This window comes from Puntigrus tetrazona, chromosome 21 (genome assembly GCF_018831695.1).
Source record: "Puntigrus tetrazona isolate hp1 chromosome 21, ASM1883169v1, whole genome shotgun sequence".
NCBI lineage: Eukaryota > Metazoa > Chordata > Actinopteri > Cypriniformes > Cyprinidae > Puntigrus > Puntigrus tetrazona.
This window is the reverse complement of record NC_056719.1, coordinates 12967018-12985181: the sequence shown is the minus strand read 5'-3', so window position 1 is coordinate 12985181 and position 18164 is coordinate 12967018. Positions and strand designations below refer to the sequence as shown.

General features: G+C 39.0%; 1 protein-coding gene across 2 annotated transcripts in view; it reads right to left on the bottom strand.

Annotated features, from left to right (window-relative positions):
* rnf121 (ring finger protein 121) overlaps positions 1–18164 on the bottom strand; it is a 57945-nt gene that overhangs the window by 20069 nt on the left and 19712 nt on the right. For both annotated transcript variants that reach the window (XM_043221846.1, XM_043221847.1), the window contains 2 exons: positions 11087–11241; positions 9786–9893 (listed from right to left, as the gene is read on the bottom strand). In XM_043221846.1, coding sequence (XP_043077781.1) covers positions 9786–9893; positions 11087–11241 — 263 coding nt within the window. The remainder of the gene's footprint in view (positions 1–9785; positions 9894–11086; positions 11242–18164) is intronic.

Sequence of the window (18164 nt, the reverse complement as noted above, 5' to 3'; positions counted from 1 at the left end):
CGTCCAGGCCATGCGGGACCGGATCGAACGGGTGATGCCCCTGGTACGGGAGCACATGACAGAGGCCCAGAGAGCTCAGCAACGCCACTACAACCGCCCCGCCCAGCCGCGAGAATTCCAAGTCGGCGACCGGGTCATGGTTCTGGTCCCCACCCAGGCCTGCAAGTTTCTGGCCACGTGGCAGGGACCGTACACCGTACTGGAACGGCTGGGCCCAGTAAACTATAAAGTCAGGCAACCCGACCGACGCCGACCTGAGCAGATCTACCATGTCAATTTGCTGAAGAAATGGGTGGGGACCAGGGAGAACCTAGCGGCCCTCACCACCCAGGAAGCCCCGGTCGTCGACATGAACGTCATGCTGTCTCCCGCCCAGAAGTCAGACATCAAACATCTGGTCGGTCAGTTCTCGGATGTGTTCTCGCCATCGCCCGGGCAGACCCACATCCTACAGCACGACATCAAAACTCCTCCCGGCATCATAGTAAAACAGCCCTACCGTATCCCTGAGGCTCGTCGGCGGGCTATAGAGGAGGAAATCCAACAAATGCTGAAGTTGGGGGTAATTGAGCCATCTACCAGCCCGTGGTCCAGCCCGATCGTCCTGGTCCCCAAGCCTGACGGCTCGCTCCGCTTCTGCAATGACTTCCGGCGGCTCAACCAGGTCTCCGAGTTCGATGGCTACCCGATGCACCGTGTGGACGAACTGCTAGATCGTCTGGGGAGGGCCCGGTACATCTCAACACTGGACCTCACCAAAGGCTACTGGCAAGTCCCCCTAACCGACGAAGCAAAGCCCAAAACTGCCTTCTCAACCCCCGGTGGCCACTGGCAGTACCGGACCCTCCCCTTCGGGCTACACGGGGCACCGCCACGTTCCAACGGCTCATGGACATTCTACTCCGGCCTCACCAACACTATGCCGCCGCCTATCTGGATGATGTGGTGGTTCACTCGGAGACCTGGGAAGAACACCTAGAGCGCCTCGGAGCGGTGCTGCGGGATCTCCGACGGGCCGGACTCACCGCCAACCCCAGGAAATGTCACCTGGCGCTCTACGAGGCCAAGTACCTGGGATACCGCGTTGGCCGGGGCCTAATCCAGCCCCAAGAACAGAAGGTCACGGCCGTCCGGGAGGCTCCTCGTCCAACCACGAAGTCCCAGGTACGCGCCTTTCTGGGGTTGGCCGGATACTACCGGTGCTTTATCCCCAACTTCTCCTCTATAGCCGCCCCTCTGACAGACCTGACCAGGAAGGGGCAGCCCGAGAGGATACCCTGGAGCCCCGCTGCGGAGGAGGCCTTCACCCGGATCAAGGAAGTCCTGACTTCAAGCCCGGTTCTGCGAGCCCCGGACTTCGGCTGCCCCTTCCTCCTGCAAACGGATGCTTCCGACGTGGGTCTGGGAGCTGTCCTGTCCCAGGTCCAGGCAGGTGAGGAGCATCCCGTACTTTTCATCAGCAGGAAGCTGAACCCAGCCGAGAGGAACTACGCAGCGGTGGAGAAGGAGGCCCTGGCCATCAGGTGGGCAGTCCTGGAGCTGCGTTACTACCTTCTGGGCGGCGGTTCACCCTGCTGACCGACCATGCACCCCTTCAATGGATGTCCCGGGCCAAGGACACCAATGCCAGGGTGACCCGCTGGTTCCTCGCGCTCCAGGACTTCCACTTTGATGTGAAACACCGCGCTGGAACCGCCAACGGGAACGCCGACGGACTCTCCCGGCTGTGGTCAGCTTTTGCAGGTCAGTCAGGGGTCACTCCCCGCCCACCCCCAGTCTCCCCCTTGATCTCATCTGTTTTCTCCGCCAGGACCAGGACAGCGCCTGCACCCTGAGCACCGAGCACCCAGAAGATAACGCCACTGACAGCGGTTGTGCCCCGGCTCACCATTCACGTATCACATATATTGTTAAACGGTTCAAACGCCTCTGTTTGTGCTGTGCTTCATCCGCCCCGATATATATATAAAAGCAGCAACGAGTCTGACTCTGAAGAGTATAACACCAGTATGAGTGTGACTGGCCTATTCCAAAAGGAAAACCTTTTCAGGTGATACAAAAAGAAACTATATTTAAATCATAGCGACGTGCCTCTGTTAAACACCATTTTCTCTATGATAGATGAGCTGTTTCAGTCAAGTTACACCAAATAGCCAGTCTGTGTATTCACATTTATCAAACCAGAATAAGTTTTAAGAAGCCACAACCTGAAATAATTTGCCAACATCTTAACAAACAACCAGTTACTCCATAAGCCTAAAATTGAAATTGCACAAGACCCGAACCGTCATGAATTTAAATTAAAACCTCTTGGAAAGAATCGATTTATGAATTATCAGAATTATCAAAATCAAATGATAAAACACAGAGCATGTCTATGATCCGAATCATGCTTGTACAGGAGACACCAAACTTGTAAGAAATATCAAGAAACAAATGGACTTTATAAGAAGTCTAAAGTCTAACAGCAAAGAGTCAATCTGTGTAACCGACAGAAAAACTCTGAATGTGATAAGCGTAAGGGAACGGATGGGGTTGTCTATGTATGTATATTAAGGATTCATCACTGATCTCCAAAAATTGTGATTCTGTGATTCAATATCAGTATTGATTTCTTTCTTTAAGAGATCATCTTTGTTGGCTGTGTGTAACAGCAAATGAATAGTTCTCTTCACTATTTTATGAATGTATAAATAGTGAAGAGAATAGTGAAGACACAGGCACTAGGCCTAACTGTTACGATTAGATAGTGGACAAACTAAAACAGAAAGAAAAATGTCCCTGAGTTAAAGTTCACTAAAGGGTGACCAGCTCTAACACAATTAAAAAACGCACAGATAATGTCAAGGTATCTAGCATTTTTAGGTGTACTTAGCAGGGGACAGTGTGTTTTTTCAGAAGATTACATTGTAGAAATCATCATTATGAAAGTTTGGATTCATTTTAATGTCCACGGCTACAGAATTTGTCTAAGTAACATTAATATTTTGTAAAATATTGTATACTGTATTTGTTCACGTATTTTGTCAAAACACTTAACAGCATCCAACAGGGGAATAGAGTGTCAGTGATGTATAATGGCTAGATTGAATACTCAATTTTAAAGGCATTTCATTTTTGAGTTCAGAGACATCATTGTCTAGCTCAGTTTAGTTTAGGTAGTATCTAGACAATCAAATCGACAATAACCGCCAAAAAATTCAGCGTCTCCAATGTAATGTCATAAGAAAAAAGTAATTTAAAATAACATTTACAAAAATATAACAAAATGATCACGAGTGGTGTTCTGTTTTCATATGATAATTGTTTGGTTTCTTGAGTTACATAAAGGTTCTGTGTGTGTGTGTATAAAAAAATACTTTATATGTTGTGTCTGTAACCTTTTCAACACTTTTTAATGAATGTGTAGCTTTCAGAGCAATGGTTAGATATGTTTTAGTTGTGTAAAATATTTCAGACTTGCTGTAAAGTATTTAGTACTTTCTGAATTTTCATAAATGTCCAATAGACAAAATGGGACTCGCGTCATGCATTGACCTGATCTTCTGACTTTGTCAGTCATAATAGTTTGAGAGAAGGTTTTCTGAGTAACTAGGCCTCTTACAACTAGGATAACTATGGAGATTATCTTTTGGGGACTTCAGGGAAAAAACATGAACGATGAGGTTATTCCATATCAATTAAATATTAAATAAAATAAAAATAAATAAATGAATAGATAAATAAATAAATAAATAAATAAATACAAATTAAAAAATTTTTAATAAATAAAAATAACCTTACAAAATGATCATAAATGGCTGAAAGAAGCTCAGCTGAAGCAGCTCTTTAATTTCATGTTGAATGGTGAAAAATTCCACATTCTGGTGGTTTTTAAGTTTGTCATGAAGAATGAAAAACAAATAATTACATAATTAAAGCCCCCTTTCTTAAAAACATATTTGACCTGGTGACCTTGTTTCATTGTGCACTGACTACATATTTTCATACTTAAAGTAGAAACAAAATATTAAACAAAGAGAACTGAAATTGTTAGAAAAAAGCCGGAATGAAACTACATTTGATGACATTTTAATTGAGCATTAAAATAAGTATAAAAGCAGTATTAAAAGCAGCTAGTGTTCTACAAATGTACAAATCTTGATTTTAAGACAAAAAAAAAAAAATTCTTGCAAAGGCAATAGCTGACCTGAACCTTCCTGAATGATGTCAGTGTATGTATGTGTGTGTGTGTGTTTGTGTGTGTGTGTGTGTGTGTGTGTGTGTGTGTGTGATTGTTTGGAGTTGGCATTCCCTGTGCTGCAGCATCAACATATAATCATGTTTTAGCTTTACATTTACAAGGACTTGAATTGAAGTTGTAAAAATCTTTGTAAAATTACGAAAAGTAAAAACCAAACAGACCTAAACAAAACAGAATTCAACTTAAAATGTAACATATTGTATATACGTTTGAACAGCTTGGGTGTTTTCTATCGCCTTACATGAAAAGTGGTCATATGCTTTTTTTTTATTTAACTTTTTAAGTGCAATTGAATATTCTCAGGAAACATGTTGATCAACAGAGCATGTGTTATTTTATTTAAGCGTAGTGAATGCTCTGAGAAGCATTCAGTCCTTTTCACTCTGGTGTTTTGCCCTGGGAGGATCTCTGAGTTTTGTTTAGATTTCAACTTAAATATATATTTTTTTATTTTTTTATTTTTGCATTTATTTATTTATTGGAAACATTTCATTAGCAGGATGGACGTCAATGTTCACAGAAAAATGTATATTGTCATGTAAAGCTATAGTAAATGTGTATGGTTTATAATCACATTTTATGTATTAACATCTGTAAAAGAAGGGATGTGATTGATGTGATTTATAATTTCAGCTAACTTAAATGGTCAATACTTTATTAAGATGTATGATAAATGATTTGCTTTACATGTTTTACTGTGTTATGATTCTTTGGGTCTGAGGGGAGGAGACCGTTCACTCTTGTGAGTGAGAAAAACTAATTTTGTTGGGACATTTAATTTGTGGTATGAACATCATTGTTCCAAGAATAATGTAAAATATTATATATATATTATATATTATATTATATATATATATATATATATATATATATTATATTTTTATTGTCAACTAAAACAATAAATTATAATTTTTTACAGCATGTTATACATATAATTAAATTTTATTTTATTACCACCTTCGTTAAAAGAAAAGAATAATGTTTTATAAATTCTGTGAAAATTTTGAATACTGAATATTGAATATATATTGCCACATTAAAATAGAGACAGTCCTCTCTTTGGCTTGAAATGGTTGTGCATGTGTGCGTGCTTGTTTATATGATTTTATTAGAACACAAATTGGTATTACACTGAGATAACAAATGTAAATACGAAGTTTACGCTAAAATATCTGGAGTCATAATAATTCAGATGACTTAATGTTATCTTTTTTTGTCTTTATGCAAAACTTTTGCGTAATGGGCAGTTGTACAGTGTTTACAGTTTGTACAGTAAAATATATATACCAGTATCATATTGTAACAATATTCCAAATGATTTACCAAAATGTGAACCCATAAAGATATTAAATATAATGTGGCAATGTTCTGTCTGAAGTACAGCAATATCACGTACACATTTAATCACCGTTTTTGGTACAATAAAATTTTGAAGACAATGTTTTATTTGAGATGTTTTATAGATGCTGAAGTATTTGTTACGAAATAAGATGCAATTAGCCAAGATAACAAGTTAAGTAAGTAAAACTTTTAAACAATCTAAATCGTTTGGTCCAAAATAAATTATACTTATATATACTATATATATATATATCTTGTTAAGAAAGCTTCAGGATGCCTTGAAGCTTTCTTAACAAGAATTGAATCTCTTTCCTTGATGTTCTTGATGATCCTATAAATTGTTGATTTAGGTGCAATCTTAGTAGCTACAATATCCTTGCCTGTGAAGCCATTTTTATGCAATGCAATGATGGCTGCACGCGTTTCTTTGCAGGTCACCATGGTTAACAATGGAAGAACAATGATTTCAAGCTTCACCCTCCTTTTAACATGTCAAGTCTGTCATTCTAACCCAATCAGCCTGACATAATGATCTCCAGCCTTGTGCTCGTCAACATTCTCACCTGAGTTAACTAGACGATTACAGAAATGATCTCAGCAGCTCATTTAATGACAGAAATGAAATGCAGTGGAAAGTTTTTTTCAGGTTTAAGTTAATTTTCATGGCAAAGAAGGACTATGCAAATCATCTGATCACGCTTCATAACATTCTGGAGTATATGCAAATTGCTATTACAAAAACTTAAGCAGCAACTTTTCCAATTTCCAATATTTATGTAATTCTCAAAACTTTTGGCCATGACTATATATTTCTTTGCGGGCCGGTGAATCACACCAAGTTGATAAACTAATAAAATAAAAAGTCGATATAAAAAACTGGATGATGAGTATTTTCTTGATGCTAAATTCTGAAAAACAGAGGTACTAATTATGGGACATAAAAGCCCACATGTAACTAGAACACTGTCTAACACTTGATGGCTACTCTATTCATTCGGTAACACTTTACATTAAGGTTCCCTTTTTATAAAGGGTCCATAAAGGTGTTCATAAATGACATAACTCAATTAAAAATGCATTACAAATCATTGATAAGTTGTTATAAATATGTGAATAAAAGAGTGTTGATGCCATACCTGCCAAATAGTGAGCCATTTTAACTCATGTTATGAATGCTTAACAAATATATTTATTATGACTCAAAACCAGATCCCTTATTTATTTCATGAATGCAGCAAAAATGTACTATTATAGAAGACTGAAGGGTGTTGTACTTATATTTTCTCATTTATATTACTTTTTTAGTTTTTGCATCCAAACTCAGGAACCTTGGTCTGAATTCCTCCCTCAGCAACTGGGTTCTGAACTTTCTCTTGGACAGACCCTAGGTTGTGAAGGTTGGACAGACTATGTCCAACATCATCACCCAGACTACAGGGGTGCCACAGGGATGTATCCTAAACCCCCTGCTGTACTCCCTTTATACACATGATTGTGTCTCCTCTCATAGCTCTACCTCCATCATCAAGTTTGCGGACGACACAGTTGTACCGGGCCTCATATCCAACAACAATGAGGCAGCTTATCTTGATGAGGTGGAGAAGGTGACAACGTGGTGTGAGTCAAACGGTCTCAGTCTGAATGTCAGCAAAACCAAGGAAATGGTGTATGACTTTAGGACAGTACAGTGAAACTAGTGATCAGAGACACACCGGTGGAGAGAGTAAGTAGTGTCAAGTACCTAGGAGTACACATGTCTGAGGACTTAACCTGGACTCGGCACACACAGATACAGGTGAAGAAAGCCAGGCAATGTCTATACCACCTGAGACAACTGAGGAAATTCAGGATCCCACCCGTGATTCTGAAAACTTTCTATACTGGTGCCATAGTGTACTGACTCAGTGCATCTCATCATGGTATGGGAATTGTTCTGTCAATGACTGCAAAGCCCTTCAGAGAGTGGTTCGCTTAGCTGAACGCATCTCTGGTTCTGCTCTACCCTCTCTGCAAAACATTTACAACAGGCGATGTGTAATCAAAGCTACAAAAATCATCATGGACAATACACACCCTGCAAATCCTCTCTTCTGTCTGCTGTACTCTGGTACACGATAGTCTGCAGTCTGTTGGCCAAAACAGAGAGACTCAAAAGAAGCTTCTTCCCCCAATTGACTAAGAACTCTGATAGTATAATGCCATCGCTACTCACTGCATCTGCACTTTAATCGATAACATCCATATTTGTACATTTGCACATAATACATTGTCTACCTCTACATAGCTACTTTTTAACCTGTTTACATTGTACATACATATATTTAATACTCTATATTTTATTATCATAGATTATTGTTATTTGATGTATATTTCTGTTGTATTTATTTCTACATTTAAATATATTTAATGTATTCTCTTTTGCACAGTGTACCAGACTAACATTTCACTACAAATTGTACTTGTATAAAATGTATGTGACCTATAAAATCTTGAATCTTGAATATGTATGAAAGCTCAACTAGAGTCATTGAAAAGTTATCTAAAATTAATACAGTACAACTGGATCATGAGAACATATATTACTGCAGTTAGGCTGAATATAATTTACCTGAATATTCCAGACATTGCATGTGAGACTATGCAATGGTACAGGTGCTTTGGATAGAGGTGGCTATATGTATTTTCCTGATTATAGCTATAAATCTTCCCATGAAACCTGAAATTTTTATTTTGGAAATTCAGCAAACAAACTTATTGATAAATGATTTGATATATTGACATATATGCATGTTTCAACTTCTCCTTTGTCATATGAGCTACAAGGCAGGCGATGGAGAAAAAGATAATCCAATACCCAAATATATTTATTTCCAATAAGGCAGAGTGATGCACAGGTGTAGGACCTCAGTGAGCAAACACACAAGCTGCAAAAGACTCACATTCCAGAGGAAGCTCCTAAAGTTTTAAAACTGAACAATGCCCATCCTATGATACCCGAGTATCTGGATGGCCTCCTGGCCTTTGTCTCTTACTGATCAAACCTCCTCAACATTGAACACAGAACCTTTTTGTTGTCCAAAGTTGTTAATGGACCAGATGTGCAAAGCAACTCTTTCCAGCATAAATCATTAGATAGATAAGCACAAGTGTTCGATTTACAAACTCGATTGGTCACTGTGATGATCACCAGGCCTCCCAGCAGGAACCTTTTTGTTTTGTGACCTTCTGGAACACATTCCAAGTCCTGACAGTGAGACCTTCATCCACCCTGGATACAAGCAGCCGAAATGAGTTTCCTCCATAGGGTGGCTGGGTGCTCCCCTAGAGATAGGGTGAGGGGCTCAGTCACTCGAGAGGAGCTTGGCGTAGACCCGCTGCTCCTCCACATCGAGAGAAGCCAGCTGAGGTGACTCAGGCATCTGTTCCAGGTGCCTCCCCGACGCCTCCCAATGAAGGTGTTCCAACATGACCCACTGGGAGGAGGCCCCAGGGAAGACTTAGGACACGCTGGAGAGACTATGTCTCTCGGCTGGCCTGGGAGCGCTTCAGTGTTCCCCCCAGAGGAGTTGGAGGAAGTGTCTGGGGAGAGGGAATTCTAGGTGTTCCTACTGCCCCCGTAACCCACCCCCGGATAAGCAAAAGATGGATGGATGGTAGTTCTCGGCACTTCATTGTTTTTTTTTCCTACTCTAAACTGGAGTATTTAAAGTTCCACAGCTTGACTGTTCCCATAGCCAAAAATGGTCTATTGGATTATTACTCATCAAACATTAACCTTTTAACCATTTAGCTTGTGAAACCTATTAATATGATTAAGAACATGATAAAAAAATATTAATAATAAAAATAATTTGATTAATTTGGCTTGGTTGGATTGTCAAGTTGTAAAGCAATGCACTATATTATGCATACCACATTTAAATATGAAATCAGATTTATTTTGTATTATTTCTTATTTATTCTTGTAGCACACAAATCTATACCTATGCGTTTCCACAATTCTTCCTCAAAAGGAAGCATTAAGAAATGAATTTTTTTTTATTTTGCTATGCTTCCATGATAATGATGGTCAGCAGTAGTTAGAATCTAAAACAAACACTTTCCTATACATTCTTATTTATTTTGACCTAAAATCAGTATTTACAAAAACAAGGACAACAAAATGATTCAGTGCTTTTAAAAATGAAGCTTAAAAACTCACCTAAATATAAGATTTATGCCGAAGAGAGTGAACATAACAACAGTATAGCCCACGATGCCTGTGGTGTAGCTGATCTTGTACAATAGGAGGAACCATTTATAAACAAGCCTGTATAGAGAGAAAGATAAAATAGAGTAAAATTACCAAGATATACATTTCACCAAGAAATGTCTGAATACAGTATCACCCCAAAAATAAATAGCAAATAATAAAATAATAATAAATGAATTAATTGCTCAGAGTAATTTACCCCCATTTCCATTTTGCCTTGCAAATTATGATTTTATTTTATCCTTTCTATAGATCCCTCAAATAGTAAAGCATGGCACTAACAACAACAATGTTCACTTCTCAGGGAACGCATGACTTGGAAAAAAAAAGTTATTATTACAGCCCTTCCCTTATAAGAAGCCATAAACATTAGCACACAGTGTAAAAAAGGTCGTCTTGAAATGCTGAACACACTGTTAGCACCCAACGATGGCTACTACTGCTTAAAATAACGCATGCCACAGCATCACTCTTTGAAATCCAGTGACTTGGAACAAATATGTACTGTATGCCCTGACCTTATACCTATTAACTTATAACTTTTCTGTATGGTATATGGTTTTGGTCTGATGTCTTGAACATTTGCTAATAAAAGTAAGTATTACATATAAGTATTAATATAACAATTTAAATCAATTTAAATCTAAGCTGTGACTTGAAAATCTTGTTTATATCTGATATATATATATATTTTTTTATATTTTTATATTCTAAAATGGCAGGTTACTTAATTTAGCAGGCAAAATGGCAGGTGAGAGTTTAATTTAAATGAAAATTGAATTTCCAAAATATCACACAGGCATTTCAATGAATGAATAAATGAAGGAATGACTCTTAAAACCAGTGACTTGTTACCACCTCTTGAGAGCTTATGTGTCATACTTAAAGTATCACTTTGCTTTTGTTTTTTTTTTCATTATTTTTAAACAAATACCACTTCATAGAAAACAAATATAGCTTAGTAGAAAACCATATCACTGCTGTGAAACTACCATTACACAGAATATGAAAAGCTTTGGGAGTAACTTGTGCATGACAGACCTAAACAAGCCAAAGTACTGGCACAAAAATACACCTCACAATAATCCTGTCTAAATGTTGTCAAAATTCCACAAAATACTGCAGTATCATTTTTGTCAATATTAACAGAGACAGCTGATAAAAAGTAACAAATTGGGACAGAGAAAGTCACCAAAATCTCATTGTGCTCAAGGTCCTAATATGAATAAATTTTTTCCATTTCTTGTTACCTTGGAGTGGTGCCGTCCAGGGGTTTGCGGGTAGCACGAAAAGAGATGAAGGCCGTAACAACAGAGAAGATGAACCATGTCACCAGAAACCTCCACCAGTGCAGCTTAGTCGTGAAGTACAGAGGAACCACCCACATTTGGAAAAGGGTTACCAACTTGAAAAGAAAAAAAAAACAAAACTATCTATAACCTGTAAATAAATAAATACAAAACACACATTGCAAAGGAAATTCCCAATTGTTAAGTAAGTTCAGGCTGATGATACACTGGGCAACTTTTTGAGAAATTTTGTTGAGCTACTTTTTTGAGCGATGTTGCTTGAGCACTTTCCAATTGAAAATGCATGGGTAACAAATCTGGATAGTTCAGATCAGTCTTGGGCCTGTGTCTCACCTGCTTGCCAGGCTACATTGCACAAAAAGTTGGCCAGTGTATCATCAACATTAGAAAAAAAAGTCCTGTATCCCTTATTTTGGGAAGTGCATGATCTCATGTTCTGACCACAATCTCTTTGAACTGTTTAATGCCTTCCGAATGCCTCTCAGTGCAACACTCCCACTATTTAGTGTAATATCCTATGTAATCTCTTTCTTATTTTTCATATCTGTATATCTGTACACACAGTCTAATATGAGGCCTAATGATCATGCCGCTTTGGCTTTGGAGTGATCAAATGTCTGATTTCACATAGAACTACCGGTTTTGTCTCATTAAGTCAATATACAGCATATTTTGTAAATGCAATAAATAAATTCTGAAAATGCTGAAAATAAAGAAGCTTTAAAAAAATATATAATGTGTGGATAAATCTAACTACTCCTATAGATTTAGATTTTACTTTCCATAATCTGTGACTGACAGAGGACATTCTTGGAGGCAGGGAGTTTAAATCTATAACAAGACTATAATCAGACACGGGCAGAGTGAAATACTTTTTTTTGACCAAGTAGGGAAAAAAGTGGTTTTATAACATTTTAGTCTGTTTATGTATATCGTGTATATATTATATATTGTATATTATTATAAGTGCTTTTACACTGATTATCTCTTCAGTGTGTAGTACAAGCAGGACAAACAACAATGCAGAATATGATTATGACTGGGATTATTAAATACATCTTTTATTTATTTATATAGAACTTTTAACAATACAGATTGTGTCAAAGTACTTAACAGTATAAAATTGGAGAATAGAGTGTCAGTAATGTAAGGTAGATATAACCAGATTAAAACAAATCTGTTTTCTCCGTCATGGTTTTAAATAGTCTCTGTCTTAATCTAGTTCAGATTTTAAAAGTAGGTTTTAAAAAAGGAAGACTACTTGGGGCTTAAATTAATCCTAGCAGGATGCAGGTTTAACCTTAGATTAACGTTACGCCTCCAGTCTTTATGCATTAAAATTATTGGTACCCTTTGTAGAAATTAATGAAAAAGGCTCTAAAAAATAAATCTGCACTATGAATCACTTTCATAGAAGTAAAATGGAAAGGAAAAAAGTGTTGGATACTGAACAAAGAGACTTTGATAACTAAGATTAACTAAGATAATAAATTATTTATGATAAATGCATTATTTATATTTGTATTATGTATGATCATGATGTTTTCTTTGTTCACAAGAAAAAAGAAACAAAGAAGTGTCTTTACTATGTACTTTTAATAAATCAATGCATATAGCAGGGTTCCTCAAATCTTACCCTGGAGGTCCAATGCACTGCAGAGTTTAAGGGTAAGATTTAAAGAACCCTGGCGTATAAGTATATAAATTGTCCTGAATTTGTGCACAAAAATAGCATTATTTGGGTAAAGCTACTTTACAAAAATCCACATTATACTCATGCACACAGGCTACAACAGCCTAAAGAACTAATTGTGAGAACTAATGTTTTTTTTAATTAATTAATTAGCATGTTTTTATAGCCATCTAGGTAAGTGAACAGACCCCACCATGTGCCAATAACAGCACATAGCATGTGAATTCTGTTGAAGTACAGTAGTCATCATTAACTAAGCATGAAGTTCTCATGACTTCACTGTGTGCACCCCCCCGCTAATGTGGTGACTTCGTTCTTTGAAATACTGAAAACCAGTGTGTTAGTTGCAGGAGTCTACAGCTTCATCCCCTAAAATTCCTGATGGGACCTTTAACCTTTGGTTTTCACAGTACTGCCTTTACATTCACATACTTGCACAGATAAAAAGATGGTAGAACCTTACTGGATATTTACAAGAATTAACTTTATATATGCCCTTCATGAGCTTAATAGTTTATTTTCATTCAGCAATATTTTATGAGGAGTCTACATCAGTGAGTTGTTACATTAAAAAGGTGTCTCCTTACCTTAAAAAAACATGCTGTTAGTGAAATCTTTTTGCTTCTCTTTTCTTTCCTTTTGTAAATACTTTAACAGCTTTTTGGTTTTGTAAAGAGTTTTCAAATATCAACAAATCACTACATATTTTTGCAAAAAAAGATAAACGGAGTGTCTATTTACACTAAGTGCAAATAGCCCATCTTATTGGCAGTGGCTATTTACAGTAACTCCACCCACCAACATGTGATTGGGATAGTCATTATTACATTCACATTTAGTCATTTTGCAGACGCTTTTATCCAAAGCGACTTACAATTGAGAGTACAACAGCGATTCATTTTTTTGAGAGACAAACAGACAAACAAAGTAAGTGCTTGTAACACCCAGTCACAGGCAGTGTTCAAATTAGCACATGCCAGAAGGGAAGGAATAAACAAGGGGGGAGGCGAAGTGAGTAAAAACTTTTTTTTTTTTTTTTTTTTTATGATGAGGTCAGGTATTGCTGAAAGATGTGAGTTTTCAGCTGTTTCTTAAAGATTGACAGAGATCCAGCATTCCGGATATGTACGGGGAGATCGTTCCACCAGCCAGGAACAGAGAACGAGAAAGTTCTGGACAAAAGGCGGTCTTTTGACATCAGCTCCAGTGGCTCCAACTTGTCAGTCAAGTTTATTCCGAGTAGTGACATCCACAAATGAACCAATCGCTGTTTGTAGTGCTTCAGGAATTCTACCAGGAATTGACCAATGAGAGGAAAGCTTGTCATAGATTATTGTCCAGTCAAATGAAACACTGTAACTAAGGCCTGTGTTACTTTTTGAAATCAGAAGAAGGCTCAGGCAGAGATATTGACCAGTCGGGTCAATAATAAAAATATATTAAGATATTTCAACATTTTAAAATATTTGGTAAGCAGAATGGACTTATTTAAAAACATTCAAAAACAAACCTTACTGTTCAAAAACTTTTGCCTGATAGCGTTCTTTATGCATTTTTTAAAGCTGTCCTGGATAAGCTGCACATTCATCTAACACATCTGATTCCACTTATCAGCTCATTAGTAGAGACTGCAAGAACTAAATTGGGTGTGTCTGATTACGGAGACCTACAAATTTTTTTTCAAAATCACTGTGTTGTAATTACACATACAATTCATGGTTACTTTAATTTTCTTGAGGCAGAACTTAAATAATTTGTATATTTATTTTCACAATTTTCATGACTTGCACATACATGTGAAGCCCCTAGTGCAGCTGGCAAGCTTGGAACATGAAAAGGCTTACACAAAAGCAGATAGAAATATTAGATTATATTAAAAAGATGATATGAAGTTGTGGCTTTACTTTACACTGAAATTACATCTCACCCACATCCCTCTGATTAGCATGTGCTACATAATGGTCCAGTTTCACAAAGCAGTACTAGGCCTTAGTTAATTTAAGATATTTAAGCAACTAATACAAAAAAGTCTTAGGAAACGTTACAGGTGTCCATCCATCTTGACATAGAACAACGGAAATGATATATTTCAAGATATTTTTAGTTAAGACAGCCCAAACACACATTTTAGTCTGGGACTAGCTTAAGCCTTGTTTGTAAAACTAGGGGGTATATAAGTATAATTTAATATCTTTTTGAAAAATTACATAATTTCTTGCAAACTGTGATTTTATTAAATATATACAAATAACTTCAAGCTACATATGATAAATAATGAGATTAATACAAAACTTCTACTTGAATGTTACTTGAGTGTTTGTAATAACTTCTGACTGTAAAAGTAAATTTAAATTCTTTAAATAACTAGCCCAACACTGCTGATTGGTTAAAGCAACAGTCTCATTGCCAATTATTGTAAGCTAAAGAGACCTGCTGTCACACCGTCACTTCCCTCACTTGATGATCCTCTCACCTGGTCCCGCTCACAATCACCAGTACTAATCACCCGCACCTGCAGGCTGATCTCAAGGTTGCACACGCTACTCTGGTCACCTCTCTGCCCGGCTGCCTGCTAACCCAAGGAATCTTCTGCATTGCTAATCTTCTAGAAGGGAAAGACTTTATTTTTGCTTTGTTGAACTTTTGTTTATTACCAGATCGGTAAGACAAACTCAGCCCTTTGTTAATAAACTTCTGTGTTGATTGAATCCTGAATCTGTTTCTTGAACAGAGTGTGAGAGAAGGTAAGCCCTCCACAGGAGAATCCACTAACGGACCCCTACCAAGGCATTCATCCATTTGCAATGCTCTTCCTCTGCCTACCAGTCCAACCTATCCTGTTGTTCGACCCACCACGTTCACCAGGGAAGCTACCACCTGTGAGGGCTTCCTTCTCCAGTGTTCTTTGTACTTAGAGATGCAACCTCTTCATCATCTCCCTTCTCTCTGGTAGAGTTTTACAGTGGGCAGAGGCACTGTGGACCACAGATAGCCTATGGATGAATTCCTTGGATGATTTTCTGGGGCATTGACAGTGCATGAACTATTTCAGCATGGGCAGGCAGAACTACCCGTCCACGAATATGTGATACGATTCCGTATACTCACCATTAGGAGTGGCTGGAATGACACCACTCCTCTCTCTGTGTTTCATTGTGGGACTGGAACCATTCCTTTGAAAAGCCACCTGCGTTGCTCAGCACATAACATAACTGTCCACACCCAAATCTCTATCGAATACCACATAACTCCCAGTATCAGAACCTATGATTACGGACAGCTTTTATCTTACTGCCTATGAAAGATCCTGTTGGTTGTAAGAAGCATTATGTTTATACTGCGGCTCCCCAACGCATCCACTCCAATCCTGTCCCATTTCTCCAGCGGTGAGTGTCACTACCATACAACCCTCTATTTCCCAAATTCCCGCTAACCTCCAGTATGCCAACTACTTTTCCCAGTCAAGGTGCTGGTTGATTCGGGAGCCGCAGAGAACCTTATCTCATCCCACAGCCTTACCAGACTCTGTATTCCTGATCACCACCATCCAGGGCAATCATCTTCAAAAAGGTCTAGTTCGCCACAACACACCACCACTCACTCTGCAGATCAGCAGTCTCCACCAGGAAACTCTCACTTTACTGGTGCTGGAGGAGGCCACTGTTGATGTGGTGCTGGGTGGGCCCTGGTTGCAGCAACATCAGCCTAAAATAAATTGGAAGTGAAGTGCTGAAGTGGAGTAGAACCTGTAAAGCAAAGTGTCTGTCCTTACTAGTCCGTTTAGATCCATCCCCTCTGTTGTGTCACTCCACTACCATCGAAATTTCTGAGACCCTATCCACCACTCCCATTCCACCTGAATACCTATTCTTCACCAATGTTTTCAGCAAATCTGCAGTCCCACTCACTTACCACCTCACCGATCCTGGGATTGTGCAATCGACCTGCTACCTGGTGCCAAACTGCCCAAAGGTCAGATATATTTCATGGAGAGAGAGGAGTATATAGAGGAGGCTCTGCAACAGGGATTCATTAGACCATCAACCTCACCTGCTACATCCAGCTTCTTCTTCGTGGCCAAGAAAGACGGGGATCTTAGGCCCTGCATAGATTATCGAACCCTGAACGACAAGATGGTAAAGTTCGCCTACCCCTTGCCTCTGGTGAAAGCTGCGTTGAAAGAACTTCCAAGATGCCCGACTCTTCACAAAATGAGATCTCAGAAGTGTGTACAACCTCATTTGTATCCACAAAGTAGATGAGTAGAAGACCGCCTTCATTACCCCTACTGGCCACTATGAATATTGGGTGATGCCGTATGGGCTCTTCAACTCACCGTCCATTTTCCAAAATTTTATGAATGAAATCTTCCGAGACCTCTTCCTGATCACCTATATAGACAACATTTTCATATACTCACCCAATCTGTCAGAACACCGACGTCATGTCATTTAAGTCCTCCAACGTCAACACCATCTGTACCTAAAAGCTGAGAAATATGAGCTGCACCAATCCACAATACACTTCCTGGGCTATATACTCACCCCCACTGGTGTTCGTATGGATCCGAAGAAGGTGGAGTCCATACGTAGCTGGCCAGTTCCAACCACCATCAAGGAGCTACAGAGGTTTTTGGGGTTTGCAAACTTCTATCGCCGCTTCATTGCCCACTACAGTCAGGTAGCAGTAGCTTCTCTTCTCTTTCAACAGGGCAAAAAGATGTTAACCTAATCCCAACCTACCCTTCGTAGTGGAAGTGGATGCAGCCACCCTGTGTGTAGGTGCCACCCTGTCGCAATGGAAAGGAAAACCTCCTAAATCACATCCCTGTGCCTACTTCTCCAGAAAGTTGTCCCCGCCAGTGCAGAATTACGATTGTGGATAACTGGGAACTCCTGGCAATTAAACTGACTCTTGAAGAATGGCATCACTGGCTGGAAGAGGCTAAACATCCGTTTGACATCATAACTGATCACAAAAACCTGCAATATCTCCGTGATGCCAAGCGACTTAACCCCCGTCAAGCCAAATGGGCCCTATTCTTCACCTGCTTTGACTTCACAATATCTTATCGACCCAGCCATAAGAACCTCAAAGCGGATGCACTCTCCCGCTTACATCAGCCAGACCCCGAACTGGAGGAACCTGAGCCCACCCTAACCGAACCTGATACACCAAGAGGTACACAAGGGAAGCTTTTCATACCATCCACACTCCGACTACCCCTTCAGGACTCAGTCCATACCTCTCTGAGAACTGGGCATCCAGGTAGCCAACGAACCCTCTCACTCTCAGTATCTACCCTGGGCAGAATATGCACAAAAT